At 43.4% G+C, this 16859-nt stretch overlaps 1 protein-coding gene across 4 annotated transcripts in view; it reads left to right on the top strand.

The window, feature by feature from the left end:
- The window catches only part of tnfaip2b (tumor necrosis factor, alpha-induced protein 2b), a 28564-nt gene extending 11758 nt beyond the window's left edge, over positions 1-16806 (top strand). For 3 of the 4 annotated variants that reach the window (XM_077539959.1, XM_077539956.1, XM_077539958.1), the window contains exons 5-14: positions 896-1007; positions 1089-1211; positions 1275-1369; positions 1453-1545; positions 3624-3750; positions 3820-3939; positions 4029-4184; positions 5635-5756; positions 7553-7775; positions 13217-13321. In XM_077539959.1, the coding sequence (XP_077396085.1) occupies positions 896-1007; positions 1089-1211; positions 1275-1369; positions 1453-1545; positions 3624-3750; positions 3820-3939; positions 4029-4184; positions 5635-5756; positions 7553-7694 (1090 nt within the window). In that variant the 3' untranslated portion in view covers positions 7695-7775; positions 13217-13321. Of the gene's footprint in view, positions 1-895; positions 1008-1088; positions 1212-1274; positions 1370-1452; positions 1546-3623; positions 3751-3819; positions 3940-4028; positions 4185-5634; positions 5757-7552; positions 7776-13216; positions 13322-15688; positions 15840-16701 lie in introns of those variants that run through there. The other variant, XM_077539957.1, reaches the window with a different exon arrangement.
- The last annotated feature ends 53 nt before the right edge of the window (positions 16807-16859 follow it).

The following is a 16859-nucleotide window of genomic DNA, read 5'->3' as shown; positions in this document are numbered from 1 at the left end:
AAGTTAGCTTAGCACATGCTAATTTGTTTCGTATAGGCAAGTTAGTTTATCACATGCTAATTATTTTCATGTAGGCTAGTTAGCTTAGCACATGCTAATTAGCTTAGTGTAGGCTAGTTAGCTTAGCACATGTTAATAAGTTTAGTGTAGGCTGGTTAGCTTAGCACATGCTAATTAGTTTTATATCGGCTAGTCAGCTTACCACATGCTAATTAGTTTAGTGTAGGCTAGTTAGCTTAGCACATGCTAATTAATTTTGTGTAGGCTAGTTAGCACATGCTAATAGGTTTTGTGTAGGCTAGTTAGCGCATGCTAATTACTTTTGTGTAGGCTAGTTAGCTTAGCACATGTTAATTAGGTTTGTGAAGGCTAGTTATCTTAGCACATGCTAATTAGTCTTGTGTATGCTAGTTAGCTTAGCACATGCTAATTAGTTTTGTGTAGGCTAATTAGCTATACTAAATGCTATCTTGGTTAACTGTTAACGTCGCTAAACAAGGCAATGCACCTCGCGCCAGTCCGGCATTGTAACATTGGAAATATATAATTGCTATAGAAGGCTAAACTTGCATTCTGACCAGTGACTGGTGACCGCAGTGGATATTAGGACTACATTTCCCATGATTCTTAGATGTGAAAGCAGGAAGTACTACTAGTCCCGGTCACCACCTGCCACCAAGTGCGACCTATCGATTAGACGTGAGTGAGAACGCAGAAACGTGAATTTGGAAGTAAATGGGAAGGAATTTCACAGTTAAATTCCCTTTTAATGGGTTTATCGAATGAATCGCTATGACAACTGTTAGCTTCATGAAAATGATTTTGGGGTTTGCTCTTTTTAGTTATATTTGTCCACTTGATGATTAAAAACAAAAAATGTTCCTGAATGTGTCAGATTGCTTCAAGAACTTAAGCTGGCCGCAGACATTGACATCCAAGTCCTTCAAGAGCTCCTACCTGAAAATCTCCTCTCACCTTTGGAGGAACAATACCTGAGTCGTCAACAGGTAACCCCCACGTTCACGTTCATGTTCGCATTCACCCTCACTGGATTTTCACTGAGCCGTTTGTAATATTGGCGTGGTCAGCGGGAATTGAGCACGTACGTGGGACGCATCTTGGACGAGGCCCAGGAGGCCTGGACCAAAGGAGAGGAGCCGCCCAGGGAGGACGAATGCTTCGTCAGTCCGATGGCCTATGACATCATTCAGGTACGCCATTATTGTGCACACCTTACCTGTAACATATAATTGAATATATGAATGTGGTTTTAGCTGGTAAATGGCATCATGAATGCAGCGGAGAAGGTGGTTGGCGACCTGCAGAAGGCTCACACTTTGACGTGTCAGCTGCAAGACCTGCTGCACAGGTTAGAGTGACGTTTCTGTTGTGAACGCTGAGTCGTCGCCATGGCGACAGTCTTGACCACGCCCCCTGCTTACTTCCCTGAAGGTTCAGGAATTTCCAGGCCGACGTCATCAGGCGTAACAAAGCAAACAGCCCGTCCTTCGTCAAAGCCAACCTCGACTCTGTGGCGCAGTTCCGGTAAGTCATTTTCATTCCTTCATACGTTCATGCATGCATTCGTTCCGTCATACTTTGATTCAATGATTCATCATTCTTCTTTTGTCCAACCATCATTGACTCAGTCTTTAATTCTTAATTAATTAATTATTTAATCTATCCGGTCACGAATTGAGCCATTTATTCATTCATTTTTCCATTCATCATTTGCACATCCATGTATCCATTTGTCCACTGTCCCATTCAGACATAATTCATTAAGTCACCCATTCATTAATTCATTAAGTCACCCATTTATTCATTAAGCAGCCATCCATCCAACAACCTAGTTGTGTTAATTCATGCGTCCAACCATGCTAGCCATCATATATTCACACACTAATCCATGTACCCATTCATTCATTCATTCATTCATGCATTCATTCATTCATTCACCCATTCATCCATCCATTCATTTTCTTGACCGCTTATTTCTCACAAGGGTTGCGGGGGGCGCATTCATTCATTCATTCATTCATTCATTCATTCATTCATTCATTCATTCATTCATTCATTCAGTCACCCATTCATCCATCCATCCATCCATTTTCTTGACCGCTTATTTCTCACAAGGGTCGCGGGGGGTGCTGGCGCCTATCTCAGCTGGCTCTGGGCAGTAGACGGGGCACACCCTGGACTGGTTGCCAGCCAATCGCGGGGCACACAGAGACGAACAACCATCCACACTCACAAGCACACCTAGGGACAATTCGGAGCGCCCAATTAACCTGACATACATGTCTTTGGAATGTGGGAGGAGACCGGAGTACCCGGAGAAGACCCACGCGGGCACAGGGAGAACATGCAAACTCCACCCAGGAAGGCCGGAGCCTGGACTCGAACCGGAGTCCTCAGAACTGGGAGGCGTTATCCATTCATTCATTCATTAAGTCACCCATTTATTCATTAAACAGCCATCCATCCAATAACCTAGTTGTATTAATTCATGCGTCCATCCATGTAGCTATCCATCATATATTCACAGACTTATTCATTCATTCATCCATCCATCCATCCATCCATCCATCCATCCATCCATCCATCTATCCATCGTTCGCGCATCCATGTATCAATTTGTCCACTATCCCATTTAGACCACAATCACAGATCGTTCATTCAGTCATTCATTCATTCATTCATTAAGTCACCCATCCAACAACCTAGTTGTTAATTCATGCGTCCATTCATGTAGCTATCCATCATATATTCACACATGTACTCATTCATTCATTCATTCATTCATCCATCCATCCAGCCATCCGTCATTCGCACATCTATGTATCCATTTGTCCACTGTCCCATTCAGATATTATTCATTCGGTCACCCATTTATTCATTCATTAAGCCACCCATTTATTGATTAAGCAGTCATCCATCCAACAACCTAGTTGTGTCAATTCATGCGTCCATCCATGTAGCTATCCATCATATAGTCACACATTCATTCATTCATTCATTCATTCATTCATTCGTTCATTCATTCATTCATTCATTCATTCATCCATTCGTTGTTTGTGCATGCATGTATCCATTTGTCCACTGTCCCATTCAGATTTCATTCATTCACACATGCTTTTAGACATCATCCATTCACCATCCATGTATCTGTTCATCCAGCCACTCATCCTTCAATTCATCCAGTCATTCACCCTGTCATCCATCCATCCAATTGTTCATCCAAGTCATCTGTAGATTCAGCAGCCATCCATCTATCCAATAACCTATCCATGTATTCACCCGTTCATCCATGTAGCTATCCAGTCAGTCATTTACCCACTTGTCCATTCCGCTATCCATTAACTGAATCATGAATCCGTTCATTAAGTCATCTATCCATCTATTTGCCTATCCTTTTAGCCATCATTTATTCATCCATTCACCATCCACATATCTATTCATCCAGTCATTCATCCTGTCATCCATCCATTGAATGGCTCATTCAATCAACCATTCATTCATTGATCCATCCATTCAATGGTCAATCACCAGCCATGTCCATTCATCCCTTCATTCATCCTTTCATCATTGGCTCACTCCTTCATATCTCGCGTGTGTCGCAGGCACTTCCTGACGACGCACAGCCGCCTTTTCCCGGCGGACGTTCGGGAAGGCTGCCTGAGCGTTCTGAGCGACATGCAACAAAGAGCGCACGAGTACCTGCTCGGCCCCGTGCACAAGAACCTCAAGGTATAACGCTCGACACGCCCACTGGCTTACGTTCGCCGTACTTGACCTTTGAACTTTGTGACATCGCAGCCGCACTACCGTAAACTGTTCAGCCAAGAGTGGTTGAAGGAGTCAACGCTGGATAGGTTGCAGTCTGGCCTGGAGGATGAAATGCTTCAACTTCAAGGCCCGTCCAAGTCCTGTCATCAGGTACTTGACGTCACGAACACCGCATGACTTCCAAAACGAGACAAGGATGCGATTATGACGTCTGATTGGCTGAGCGCTGTGCATTCTAGGAGCTGATTGGCCGGCTGCAGCAGGAAGTGTCCGTCGAGTACGTTCGCAGGCTCCTGAAGGGAGAGATCCGGCTGAAGGACAAACGGCAGCAACAGCAGGCCGCCGACAACGTGGAGGACGACGCGCGCGCTCTGCACGACTTCTTCACGGGACACGTGAGTCGCACGTGCGCACGCACGTCGACACGCAAACTGCACGCACGTTACACAGCACGCAGCATTTACATTCTCCATTAAAATTAGCAGTTTTTGTTTTCCAAAATGTATTACAATGTATTAATTATTTTGTGTTTTTCTATTTATTTATCTCAGAATAAGTGAATTAATACATTGCTAATTGATTTATTGTAAAGAGTAAAATAAAATAAATAATAGTAAAGGTAATTGTTAATACACTGTATAATATTTTTTTAAATGCTTGATCCATTAGAATTAAATATGAATAAAATAAAAAATGAGGAAGAATTATTTTCTTGTTTATAGCCAGATTTCCAAAAATTTGTTTATTTATCTTTTATTAATTGAATCTCATTACATAATTGTTTTGAAACAAAAATGGTATATACTTTTTGACAATGTTTATTTTTAATAAATAATTGATTCATTACAATTATTAATAATAGAACAAAAAAAATTGAATAAAGTTTAATCAGTATTTTTCCTTTTTGTCTTCATTAATTTCCATTGAGTTTATATTCATTAATCTCATTTAATAATCAGTTAATAGATTAACTCTATTAACTATCTATTTAAAAAATGCTTGATCCATTAGAATTAAATATGAATAAAATAAAAAATGAGTATTAATTGTTTACTTGTTTATAGCCATTTTTCCTAAAAATTGGTTAATTGAAATAGTTCAATTCATGTTTATTCATTTTTTAATTAATTATTCTCATTACATCATTGGTATAAAACAAAAATGGTATATACTTTTGACAATTTCTTTTATATAACTGATTAATTACAATTAAATTATTAATAATGCAACTAAAAAAATGAGAATAAAGTGTAATCATTATTTTTCCTATTTTGCATGTCTTCATTGATTTCCATTGAGTTTATATTCATTCATCTCATTTAAATTTATTCTAAATAAATGAATGCAATTATTTTACATTTAATCTTTTTCAAATTATTGAATAATTGTTGGATTAGTTAAAAATAATACAATTAGTGTATTGATTATTACAAGAGATATGTTTTTCACAGTGTCCGTTACTTTTCTCTCTTGCAGTTATGTGAAAGAATGTATTGAACTTTTTCGTATTTAACCCATAAAAACTGCTTCTTTTTTTTAACATCATTGGGATATACTTTTATTTAATCTTTGTGATACATTTTATTGACTGTTTTGTTTTTGGTTTTTTTAAATAGAGCTATAAAACCCTGTTTTTGATGACCACATGAAAAAGCGGAGACTATTTTTGCAGACACATCAACTTTTTTTTTTTTGTTACGTCATCTACAGTCTGAATGAGAATGAGCACGTCTTATTGCTCAACAGCAGAAAGCACAACACTGACTGGAATCTTGGGGAATTTGTGTGAACTCCAAGATTTTTTTTTTTTTTTTTTAATGTTGTCATGGTTGTCTTGGCATGCAGGGCTCCAAGGAGGCGTGGCTTCAGGAGCCTCTGAGCATGATGGCCGAAGTCCTGAAGCTCCAGGATCTCCCTGCCATCCAGTTCCAGGTGGCCTCGCTAGCAAGCACTTTCCCCGACTTTAGGTAAACAGGAAGTGATGTCGTCTCTGAATTGCAACATGCCCAAAAGGTCTCTATGCTCAGCAAGATGAGCGCAAAAAAGCGACAACTCTTAGGCCATTTTTGTTAGCATGTTAGCATTATTTCATCCGTGAAAACAATGAACATTATCCTGACCGTATGAGAGATCTAATTCATAAAATAAACTGCGCTTTATTTTGTACCATATAAACACCTTGTTAGCGGTTTGTTAGCAACATATTACTCCCAGGAACATTTCTTTAAAAAAAAAATTGCTCTGTATAACTCACTGACCATAGCCGATAACTCATACACGCTCGGGCAAGCTGTTGAAGTCACAGGGCGGCCATCTTGCTCCTCCCACGTTGTGAGCAGACTACTGCATAAACTATATGCACTGACATGTATATATGACTGGATAGCCAATAACCCATACACGCCAGTGCAAGCCGTTGAAGTCACAGGGTGGCCATCTTGCTCCTCCCATCTTGCGAGCAGACTACTGTATAAACTATACGGTATACAGCGTACAGATGAGACATATACAGCTCGTAGGCATTAGTATAAGGCCGGGGGCGGGGGTTGGTGGCAGGGTGGTAACTGTTTTTAACAAGTAAAAAAAAATAAAAGCAAGTGGACATGTATGCCGATAAACGTTTCTTGGGAGGACCAACATGGCGGCCTCGCGACTTCAAAAGTCTTGGCCTATCCACTATCCAGTCATATTCAGATCAATGATAATAAACACCTTGTTAGCAGTTTATTAGCATGTTAGCAACATATTAATCACAGGAACATTGCTTTTATTTTTTTTTATTTTTTTTTTATTTTTTTAAATGCTCTGTATAACTGAAGAAAAACAACAGCTTGCTAGCCATGTAAACATTTTATTTTTACATGCAAATGGTGTTGTTTTACTCTTTTTCTTAACCTTGTGTTCTTTTTGACCAACCCTTGGCTATTTTGCATATTACTCTGTATATTTTCATAGGTAAATAATATCAAAAAATTCACTTGTGGATCTGACATTTCACCCAGATTGGCCCGACCTGTTGAAGTACAAAAGGGCACCATCCATTATTTCCAAATTACTATTGTCATTATTATATGTGGGATACAAGTTTTTATAGTACACATGTTCAATTTGACCAACCGTTGGCTCCATTGAATCCCATTATAAATCAAAATTGTTCATGTTTTTTGATGCACTGTCCACCTGATGTGTTATAGTGAATTTCCCATGATTACCCAATTTATCCATTCAGTGGGGCATCAACTACACATAAACGTTGGTTGAGCTGACTTATGTCCCCATTCTTATACTAAAACATAAAAGCTCAGTTGGGATCGAATGCTCAGGCCTGTGAGCATGTGCACACGCATATGATTGAGTGTGTGATGAGTGCGCGTGTGCAAGTATACGTGCATGTGCTTGTTCAAAGAGAAGATTTGACAATAGGTGTTTTTTTGCTATGCGTAACCTTATGTATTGATTGATTTAATTATTTTGTATTTTATTATCTGTTCTTATTGCTGCTGGAAATGTAAATTTCCCAGAGGGAGCCATCCCGAAGGGATCAATAAAGTCAAGTCTAAGTATTTCCCATGGGGAAAAAAATGGAACCGCCTTGATGGAGGTTAATCTGAAATTTATTATAGTTTAGCATAGTCAGAAGCAGCTCTCTTGTTTCCAAAACTACTCAACATGTGTGTGTTAAAAAAATAATAATAAAAAAAAAATTGGGATCAATGCCATGCCCACTAACTTTTCGCCTTCCTTCCTTCCTTCCTTCCTTCAGTGAGAAGCATGTTATGTGTTTGCTCAAACTGAAGGGCAACCTAACCAAGGAGGACAAGAACAACGTGAAGGCGGTCCTGGCGGAGATTCCCGAGGACTCGGGCCAATCGAGGCCTTTTTTCTCGTTTGTGGTGGTCAAGTAGCCAACGTTGCCAAATAGTGATCCTTCCCACTCCACAACTCCCAAGCTCAATGTGGTTCCCGTTATTTTGCACGTTTGTGTGACAAGGCGAGGACAAGTAGGACTCAGACGCAGGCGTAAGGTAGGCCACCAAGGCAGCAGGTTTATTTCCGGCCAACAAAGGTCTCCTCTCAAACTGAGAGGAGAACAGGGAGGGGAAAAAGTGGAGAACAAAAAGCGCTCCACTAGGGAGGAAAAAACAGGCAAAAGGTACTGGGGACAACAGAAAGCGCTCCGCTAGGGAGGAAAAAGGGCTCAAGGCAAAAGGGGTAACTAAAGGCGCTCCAAAAGGGAGGAAAAGGCACAAAAACAAGGCAACAACGCTAGGCAACATGAACGAGGACATAAGGACTGAGGACGCTTCCATGCACTGACGGTGACACTTCGGCACTGAGGGGAGAATGCAGCTGGCTTTTATTGTGTGGGTTGATTGGTGGCAGGTGGTGATAATCATGAGCGGGGACCGGTAATGAGTGAGCGGCAGGAAGGGCAAGTGACCTGGGGTGAGAGGAGAGTAAGGATTTCAAAGTAAAACGGGAAACAGAGACACAAAAATAAAAGCATGAACCGCCACGCCTGGTGGCGGCGTGACAGTACCCCCCCCTCAACGGCCGGCTCTTGACGGCCCAGGAATGTCAGGGTGTTCAGCATAAAAATCATCAATTAAAGAGGGATCAACGATGAACCGGGAGGGGACCCATTGTCTTTCCTCCGGGCCGTACCCCTCCCAGTCGACTAGGTATTGTCTTCCGCGGCCCCGATTACGCACATCTAAGAGTTTCCTGACCTTGTAAACGGGGCCGCCTTCAACCATCTCTGGGGGGGGTGGGTCGGGTTCGGAGGGCACAAGTGAGCTTTCGTGGACCGGCTTGACTTGACTGACATGGAATGTTGGATGAACTCTGAGGGATCTTGGCAGGCGGAGTCGAACGGCGGCGGGACCTATGGACTTGGTTACTGGAAAAGGCCCCACAAAGCGCGGGGCCAACTTTGGACATGGTACCTTGAGCCTGAGGTGTTTGGCTGATAGCCAAACTCGCTGGCCTGGGCGGTATTCTGGTGCCGGTCTCCTCTTCCGGTCGGCGGCCCTCTTCACCCGGTCTCCCTGGCGTTGAAGCGCCGTCCGGGCCGCCGACCAGACCTTGTGGCACCGACGGATCATGGCCTTGACCGAGGGGACCGTTGCCTCCTCTTCCAGTTCGGCGAAGAATGGCGGATCGTAGCCGTGGACGCATTTAAAAGGGGTGAGACCTGTGGCAGATGTGGGCAAAGAGTTGTGCGCGAGCTCGACCCATACTAGATACTTGCTCCAGGTTGTCGGGTTCTGGGAGACGAGGCATCGGAGACCGGTTTCGAGCTGCTGGTTCAGCCGTTCTGCCTGCCCATTGGCCTCAGGATGGTACCCAGAAGTCAGGTTAGCTTTGGCACCTAGGGCTTTACAAAATTGAGTCCAAAAACGGGAGACGAACTGTGGTCCACGGTCGGAAACGATGTGTAAGGGGAAACCATAAAACCTGAATATGTGGTGGATCATGATGTCGGCTGTGGTCTTGGCGGATGGGAGCTTGGTTAATGGGATGAAACGAACCATCTTAGAGAATCTGTCGACGACTGTGAGGATTGTGGTTTTACCCTGGGATGGTGGTAGTCCGGTCACAAAATCCACTGAAATTTCCGCCCATGGTCTGGATGGGATTGGTAGTGGCTGGAGTAGACCCATCCGGGACTGGTTTGACGTCTTGTTGCGGGCACAGGTAGGACAGGCAGCTACGTAGTCCTTGATTGTGGTCTCCATTGCCGGCCACCAGAATCTCCGGGCGACAGCATACATGGTCCTGCGGACTCCAGGATGGCAAAATAATCGTGAAGTATGGGCCCAGTGTATTACCTGGGCCCTCAGTTCCTCAGGCACAAAGAGTCGGCGTGGTGGGCATGACGTGGGGGGAGTGACGTTCCGTAGTGCCTCTTTGACGTCGTCCTCAATTTGCCACCTCATGGCCCCGACTATGCAGTCCCGGGGCAGAATGGTCTCAGGCTCGGCTTCCAGTGGTTCGGACTCGTGAATTCTTGACAAAGCGTCAGCCTTGACGTTCTTACTGCCGGGTCTGTAGGTCAGAGAGAAAACGAAGCGGTTAAAAAACAAAGACCATCTGGCCTGTCGAGGGTTGAGTCTTTTGGCCTGGCGTAGGTATTCCAGATTTCGGTGGTCGGTCCAGATCACGAAGGGGAGTTCGGCGCCTTCCAACCAGTGTCTCCACTCTTCGAGAGCCACCTTTACAGCTAGGAGCTCCCGATCACCGACTGAGTAGTTGCGTTCTGCTTTAGATAATTTTCGTGAGAGGAAGGCGCAGGGATGTGTCTTGCCGTCCTCCTGACAACGCTGAGACAGCACTGCCCCAATTCCAATACTCGAGGCGTCCACCTCCACCACGAACTGGCGTTTGGGGTCAGGGACTCTGAGGATTGGCGCATTGGTGAAGCGAGCCTTTAAGTCCTTGAATGCTCTTTCTGCTTCCGTGTTCCACCTAAATCGAACCTGTGGGGAGGTCAAGGCGTGCAGAGGGGCGGCAATGGTGCTGAAGTTTCTGATAAATCGCCGGTAGAAGTTGGCGAATCCGAGGAATTGTTGCACCTTCTTTCGTGAGTCCGGCGTGGGCCAATCTCTCACGGCGCTGACCTTGTCCGCTTCCATCTCCACTTTTCCGGGTGACACGACGAATCCCAAGAAGGAGATGGTGTTGACGTGGAACAGGCTCTTTTCTGCTTTCACGTAAAGCCGGTGATCCAGCAGGCGTTGCAAGACTCGGTTCACGTGGTTTCGATGGCTCGTTAGGTCAGGAGAGTATATTAGTATGTCGTCCAAGTAAACGTACACGAAGTGATCAATAAAGTCCTTTAGTACCTCATTAATCATGGCCTGAAAGACTGCTGGTGCATTGGTGAGTCCGAAAGGCATGACGAGGTACTCGTAATGTCCCCGGGGCGTGTTAAAACCAGTTTTCCACTCATCTCCCTCGCGGATCCGGATGAGGTGATAGGCGTTGCGGAGATCGAGCTTTGTGAAGATTCTAGCTTGTTGCAACTGGTCAAACACAGAGGACATCAATGGCAATGGGTACCGGTTCTTGACCGTGATGTCATTCAAGGGGCTGTAGTCAATGCATGGGCGTAGGGATCCATCCTTCTTGCTCACAAAGAAGAAGCCTGCTCCTGCAGGCGAGGAAGACGGTCGGATGAGGCCGGCTTTCAAGGATTCGTCAATGTAACTGTTCATGGCTTGGCGTTCGGGTCCAGAGACCGAGTACAGTCTCCCCTTGGGAATGGTTGAGCCGGGAATCAGATCGATCGGGCAATCATATGGGCGGTGTGGAGGAAGAGTCATGGCTTTGGTCTTGCTGAAGACCTCCCGCAGAGGGTGGTAGCAGGAGGGAACAGTGTGCAAGTTCGGGTACTCTTCTTGAGCCGGTGGGACGAGAGTCACCTGGTGAACCTGGGCTGTGGAGTTTCGGGGTGCGGGTTGTTCCAACCTGTGAGAGCTGCAGTCTTTTCCCCACTCCAGCACAACTCCAGTGTTCCAGTCGATTCTGGGACCATGTAGACACAGCCAAGGGTGTCCCAGAACCAAAGTAGGGGAAGCGGCGTGGAAAACATGGAAACGGAGAGTCTCGAAGTGAGGTCCGATTCGGACTTCCAGAGGTTCAGTAATGTGGGTGATTTGGAAGAGCTCCTTGCCATTCAGCGCTCTAGCCAGGATGGTCAAAGAAAGGGGTTCGGTGGAGGCTCGTATTTGCTTTACGAGCTCCCAGTCCATGAGACTTTCGTCGGATCCGGAGTCGATGAGGGCTGACAGATCTATGGTGACATTGTGGTGGATTATCTGAATTGGCGTAAGTCTGTGATTCTTGGCGGGTCGGGGTGACGGAGGACTCACCGGAGAGTGAGCCTTTGTGGTGCAGGATTCCACCAAGTGCCCAAGACCACCACAATAGTAGCAGCGGCCCTCTCGGCGTCGGCGCTGCCTCTCCTCCGGCGAAAGCCGAGCCCTTCCCAGTTGCATGGGTTCGTCGCTAGCGAGGTCCACCTCTCCTGGTTCCGGTCGGGAAGGAGCGATGAATCGCGGCCTTCTGGCCTCCGGTGTCCGCGTCCAGGGGATAGGTTCCTCCCTCCTTCGCGGTCCGCCGATCTTGGCCAGCTCCTGGCGACGATGATCGGTCCGGATGGTGAGGGAAATCAAGGCGTCCAAGTCCGCGGGGAGCTCTACGGGAACCAGAAGCTCTTGAATGGCAGGTGAGAGTCCTTTCAAAAAATGGTCGTGAAGTGCGATGGCGTTCCAGCCACTGTTCGTTGCCAACGTTCGAAAGCGAACTGCATAGTCGCTGACAGCTTCGTTGCCTTGCTGAAGTCGGCTCAGTGCTCGTGCCTTCTCTCGGTCATTGTTTTCTGGATCAAAGACTTGGCGCAAAGCGATTTGAAAGTCCTGTACGCTTTGGCAGACCGAGGAACCCCTGGCCCATTCCGCGGTCGCCCAGGTTTTGGCCCGTCCCGTCAGGTGAGACAACATGAAGGCCACTCGGGATCGGGCGGTGGGAAATGCCTGTGGTAACTGTTCGAAATGAATGTCGCATTCCGTGAGGAAAGTCTGACAGCGTCCGGGTTCACCGGAGTATCGTTCTGGGGAGGCCAGTCTCAATCCTACCCCGGTGAATGGCGTGGTCGGTGCAGAGAACTCAGGGTGAGGAATCTGTCCAGTGGGAGCTGGCGCTTGACGCCGTGAAAGGCTTACCAGCTCGTGGACCTGGCTGGTCAATTCCTCCATCCGGGACAGCATGGTCTGTTGGATCCAGTCCTGGTTGTTGAGCCGGGCCTCCTGGCTCTGCAGTGCGGCCTCGACCGTGCCTGCTGGGTCCATGCTGGCCGAAGTGTACTGACAAGGCGAGGACAAGTAGGACTCAGACGCAGGCGTAAGGTAGGCCACCAAGGCAGCAGGTTTATTTCCGGCCAACAAAGGTCTCCTCTCAAACTGAGAGGAGAACAGGGAGGGGAAAAAGTGGAGAACAAAAAGCGCTCCACTAGGGAGGAAAAAACAGGCAAAAGGTACTGGGGACAACAGAAAGCGCTCCGCTAGGGAGGAAAAAGGGCTCAAGGCAAAAGGGGTAACTAAAGGCGCTCCAAAAGGGAGGAAAAGGCACAAAAACAAGGCAACAACGCTAGGCAACATGAACGAGGACATAAGGACTGAGGACGCTTCCATGCACTGACGGTGACACTTCGGCACTGAGGGGAGAATGCAGCTGGCTTTTATTGTGTGGGTTGATTGGTGGCAGGTGGTGATAATCATGAGCGGGGACCGGTAATGAGTGAGCGGCAGGAAGGGCAAGTGACCTGGGGTGAGAGGAGAGTAAGGATTTCAAAGTAAAACGGGAAACAGAGACACAAAAATAAAAGCATGAACCGCCACGCCTGGTGGCGGCGTGACATTGTGTGTGTATAGTGTTTTTTATTATTTGTTATGAAAGGTTCAGGCCGTCTTATTTTTGTATAGGTTGAACATGTACTTTTTGTTTAATAAAAAGAATAATAACAAATTGATTCATCTTGGTGTTTTTATGATTACCTTTATTTTCTGATGCACAACTTTAGGAGGATTTACGGTATTTTTATTTTAATGATGCGTACACTGAAGAAAAATATATATATATATTGTTAAAAAGAAAACAAAAAAAAACAGTAATTTTCCAGCAGCTGGGGCACCAGTAAATTACTGTAAAATAATGGGAAATTACTTTTTCGTAAAAACACAGGTTTTTCCCATAATTAAATTAAAGTTTTTAACTGTAGTTTTATTATAATTGTGCCTTATTTTCAGGGTTTTTAAGTGTTTAATTAAAATAATTAAAAACATTTTCTCATTTTAAAACAATCAAATTAACTGGAAATACGGTAAACATTGTATCACAAATAATAATGCTTGAATTTACAGAAATTGGATGTTATTGTTTTTAATTACATTATTTTAAGGAAAAATGTTTAATAATTTGTTTGATGTAAAATAACAGTATATGACAGCAGGTGAGCTGTGATTGGTTACCTGAGCCCTTGTGATGTCATTTTCAGTCGACAGCAATTTGCAAAATGTGTTTTTAAAGGTACTAATTGTACATGTAAAATAATAAAAATATCAAATTTATTATAGGCAAAATATTCATGTTTGACTGCCAAAAATGGCTTAGTATCCCTCGTCATTCGTCAGCAAAACAGGCGTCCATCAGTAGTGACGGAATGTTCCCGTCTGGTTTTACTAGTATGAGAAGTTGAACATGCGCCGATGTGTAGATTTTCACAGTTGTTTATCCTTGCATCATTTGGGGATTTCCTATTTTTATCCTTATATGTGGATTTTAATTTTCAAGAAATACTCCCTAAGTGGCTCGCTTGAACGTTTTGACATTGTGAAACATGCAGAGCTGGTTATGAAAGCTTTAACGAGTCAGTTGTGGGCATTTTTCCATGGAACGCTCGTACCCGTTTGGAGTCTGACTCACTGGCGTCCAAAAAGTTGTCAAACAATTCCCGGAAATAATTTAGCCTCCGAGTGGGAATGGAAGCCCGTCCGAGGTGTTTTCAAGTTTGTTTGACCTTGTCCGTAAGTGAGTGCGAGCTTTCCTGAAAGTCCGCCCGTGTTTGGGCGCATCCCGCCAGGAAAAGAGACGACAACGGTGCTCAGGATTAGCGAGGTCACTGCAGGTCAATGTTCTGTTTAGACGGACAAGGATGAAAAAGATTGTTTAAGCAGTCGGGGGTTAAGTGGGATGGGAATGCCAGTAATTATTCATTACTGAGAAATGTGACTGAACAAACGTTGTAACTACAGAAATGTTAACTTATTTATTTCACTTAGAACCGGAAAAACAGCTTGTTAGTTTATGTTAGCATGCCGGCAACATTTTACCCCAGGAAACATTTAAAATAGTCTACTGACAGTATATACAGTATAGCAGCTAACTTAGCATCCCATTACACTGCAAACTGCCTTATTAACAAACCCAAACACTCCATGGGTCTCAGCTCTCTTAAATGCTTCTGGCAAGACAGACACACTACACACTCGCACCCGTCAACGGGAACACGCAACCGAGTGGCACAAAGTCCGAAGCGCAAGTGTGGGGACGTACACGGCGCAAACCGGAACCGGAAACAATTAAGCTGAAAACCCGGAATTCCCGATACATACATACATACATACATACATACATACATACATATATATATATATATATATATATATATATATATATATATATATATATATATATATATATATATATATATATATATATATATATATATATATATATATATATATAATTTATTTATTTTTTTAATTTATTTTATTTTTATTTTTTTTATTTTATTTTTTATTTTGAGGCAAGTGACCGTTCCACTCCTCCACCTGGAGCCCAGGAAGTCCCATTGTATTATGGAACATATGACATGTCGATTTTATCAGAAGAAAATAACTTTTAAAGACGATAATGGAAATGAATCAATTCCATGGTCAAACTGATCTATCATAAGGTCTCCATAATGCATTTAATAAGGTAATTTTTTAAATTGTCGTTGTTTCACGAACATGAGGCATATCCCGTTTAACTCAGGTGGTGTTTGTCTCCCTCTGGTGGCAAAAGCAGGTACAAACACAAACATGTCCCAGAAATATGACATTCTGCTCAACAAAGACCAAAAAAGAAAGTAAATTAATAAAAACGTTTAAAGAAAATGTCACATTTCAATTCCATTTTTTATGTGTTGTATGTGTGAACAGCCAAATTGTAGAGTCTGTGTGTGACTATGTACGCGTGCATCCCGCTAGGTGATAAACTGATAATAATAATTATTATTATTTTTATACTACATTATATTTATTATTAATTATGCCATGTCATACTTTTGCTTCAGATTGCAACTCAGCAAGAGAACACTTTCACGGGACGCGTGTCACTTTGGCCTCACATCAGCCGGAGGCCCTTTTTTGTAGACCAAAAGATGTGAGTGCAAGGCATGCTGGGAAGTCGTCGCTGCCCCACATCTCCGAGAGACAACGAGCCAAGTGAGACGTTAATAATGTCAGACATTTTGTTTTTCTGTCTTTTCGGTGCATAAAGAAGAAATAAAAATGGCAGCACCCCTTGTCTTTATTAGAAGTAAAAAAATAAAAATAAAAAAAAAGTATTTTTAGGTATTATTATTTCAATCGTTATTTTTATGTAATATTTCATAAATAAGAATATACAGGAAGAGATAAGATATGACACGACAAACTTGTGTTATAGCCTTTTTGTAACGTAAAATACATGAATATTTAATGCTGAGTGTTTGAATGTTTTAGCAACTTTGTTAAAACAGGAAATGAAGACAACCACCACGTTCGGACATGTACTTTGTAAACTAACACAACAATAATCAAATTATATTAACATATATATTAATAAAATTGGACTAAATCAAAATTAAAGTAAAAAGAATCCATCTATTGAAATCTTAAAGTTAAAAATAAAAAGGTACCAGTACTGGAAACCACTAATCTATAAATAAGACAAGATAGCAGATAGGCCAAGACTTTTGAGGTCGCGCGGCCGCCATATTGCTCGTCCCAGAAATTGGAGAATATTTGAGGCAGTACTATAAGTAGCATGATTTGTGGTGTTTTAAATGTATTAAACATAAACAAGAAGACTTCAGACATTTTAGAACTTTCCTTAAAAACATGGATAAATTATATTCTTAATGATGTTTAGTATAGGAGGAAACTTGTATGTAGATTTGTTTTTATTATTATTAAATAATTCTAACTGTAATTCAACAAAAGATGCCTCTGCCAAATCTAATATTGAGGTCTAAAGAACCGAGCAATAAAAGAGTAGCACATACAGTCCACTTGTTAATTGTTTTTTTTAATTGTTAAAAAATAGTGACCACCCCGGCACAACCCCCTGCTCGGGAGATGGCGCCCTGTGACTTCCAACAGCTTGCACTGGCGTGTTGTATGGGCTATCGGCTAGCAGGTCATATATACAGGTCAGTGCTGGAAACCAACGAGCCCGCGCGCTTCTTCGTGAGCAAAATTGCG

This window comes from Festucalex cinctus, chromosome 12 (genome assembly GCF_051991245.1).
Source record: "Festucalex cinctus isolate MCC-2025b chromosome 12, RoL_Fcin_1.0, whole genome shotgun sequence".
In the NCBI taxonomy this organism is placed as follows: domain Eukaryota; kingdom Metazoa; phylum Chordata; class Actinopteri; order Syngnathiformes; family Syngnathidae; genus Festucalex; species Festucalex cinctus.
Note: the sequence above shows the minus strand (reverse complement) of the source record. Positions and strands in the feature narration are given on the sequence as shown.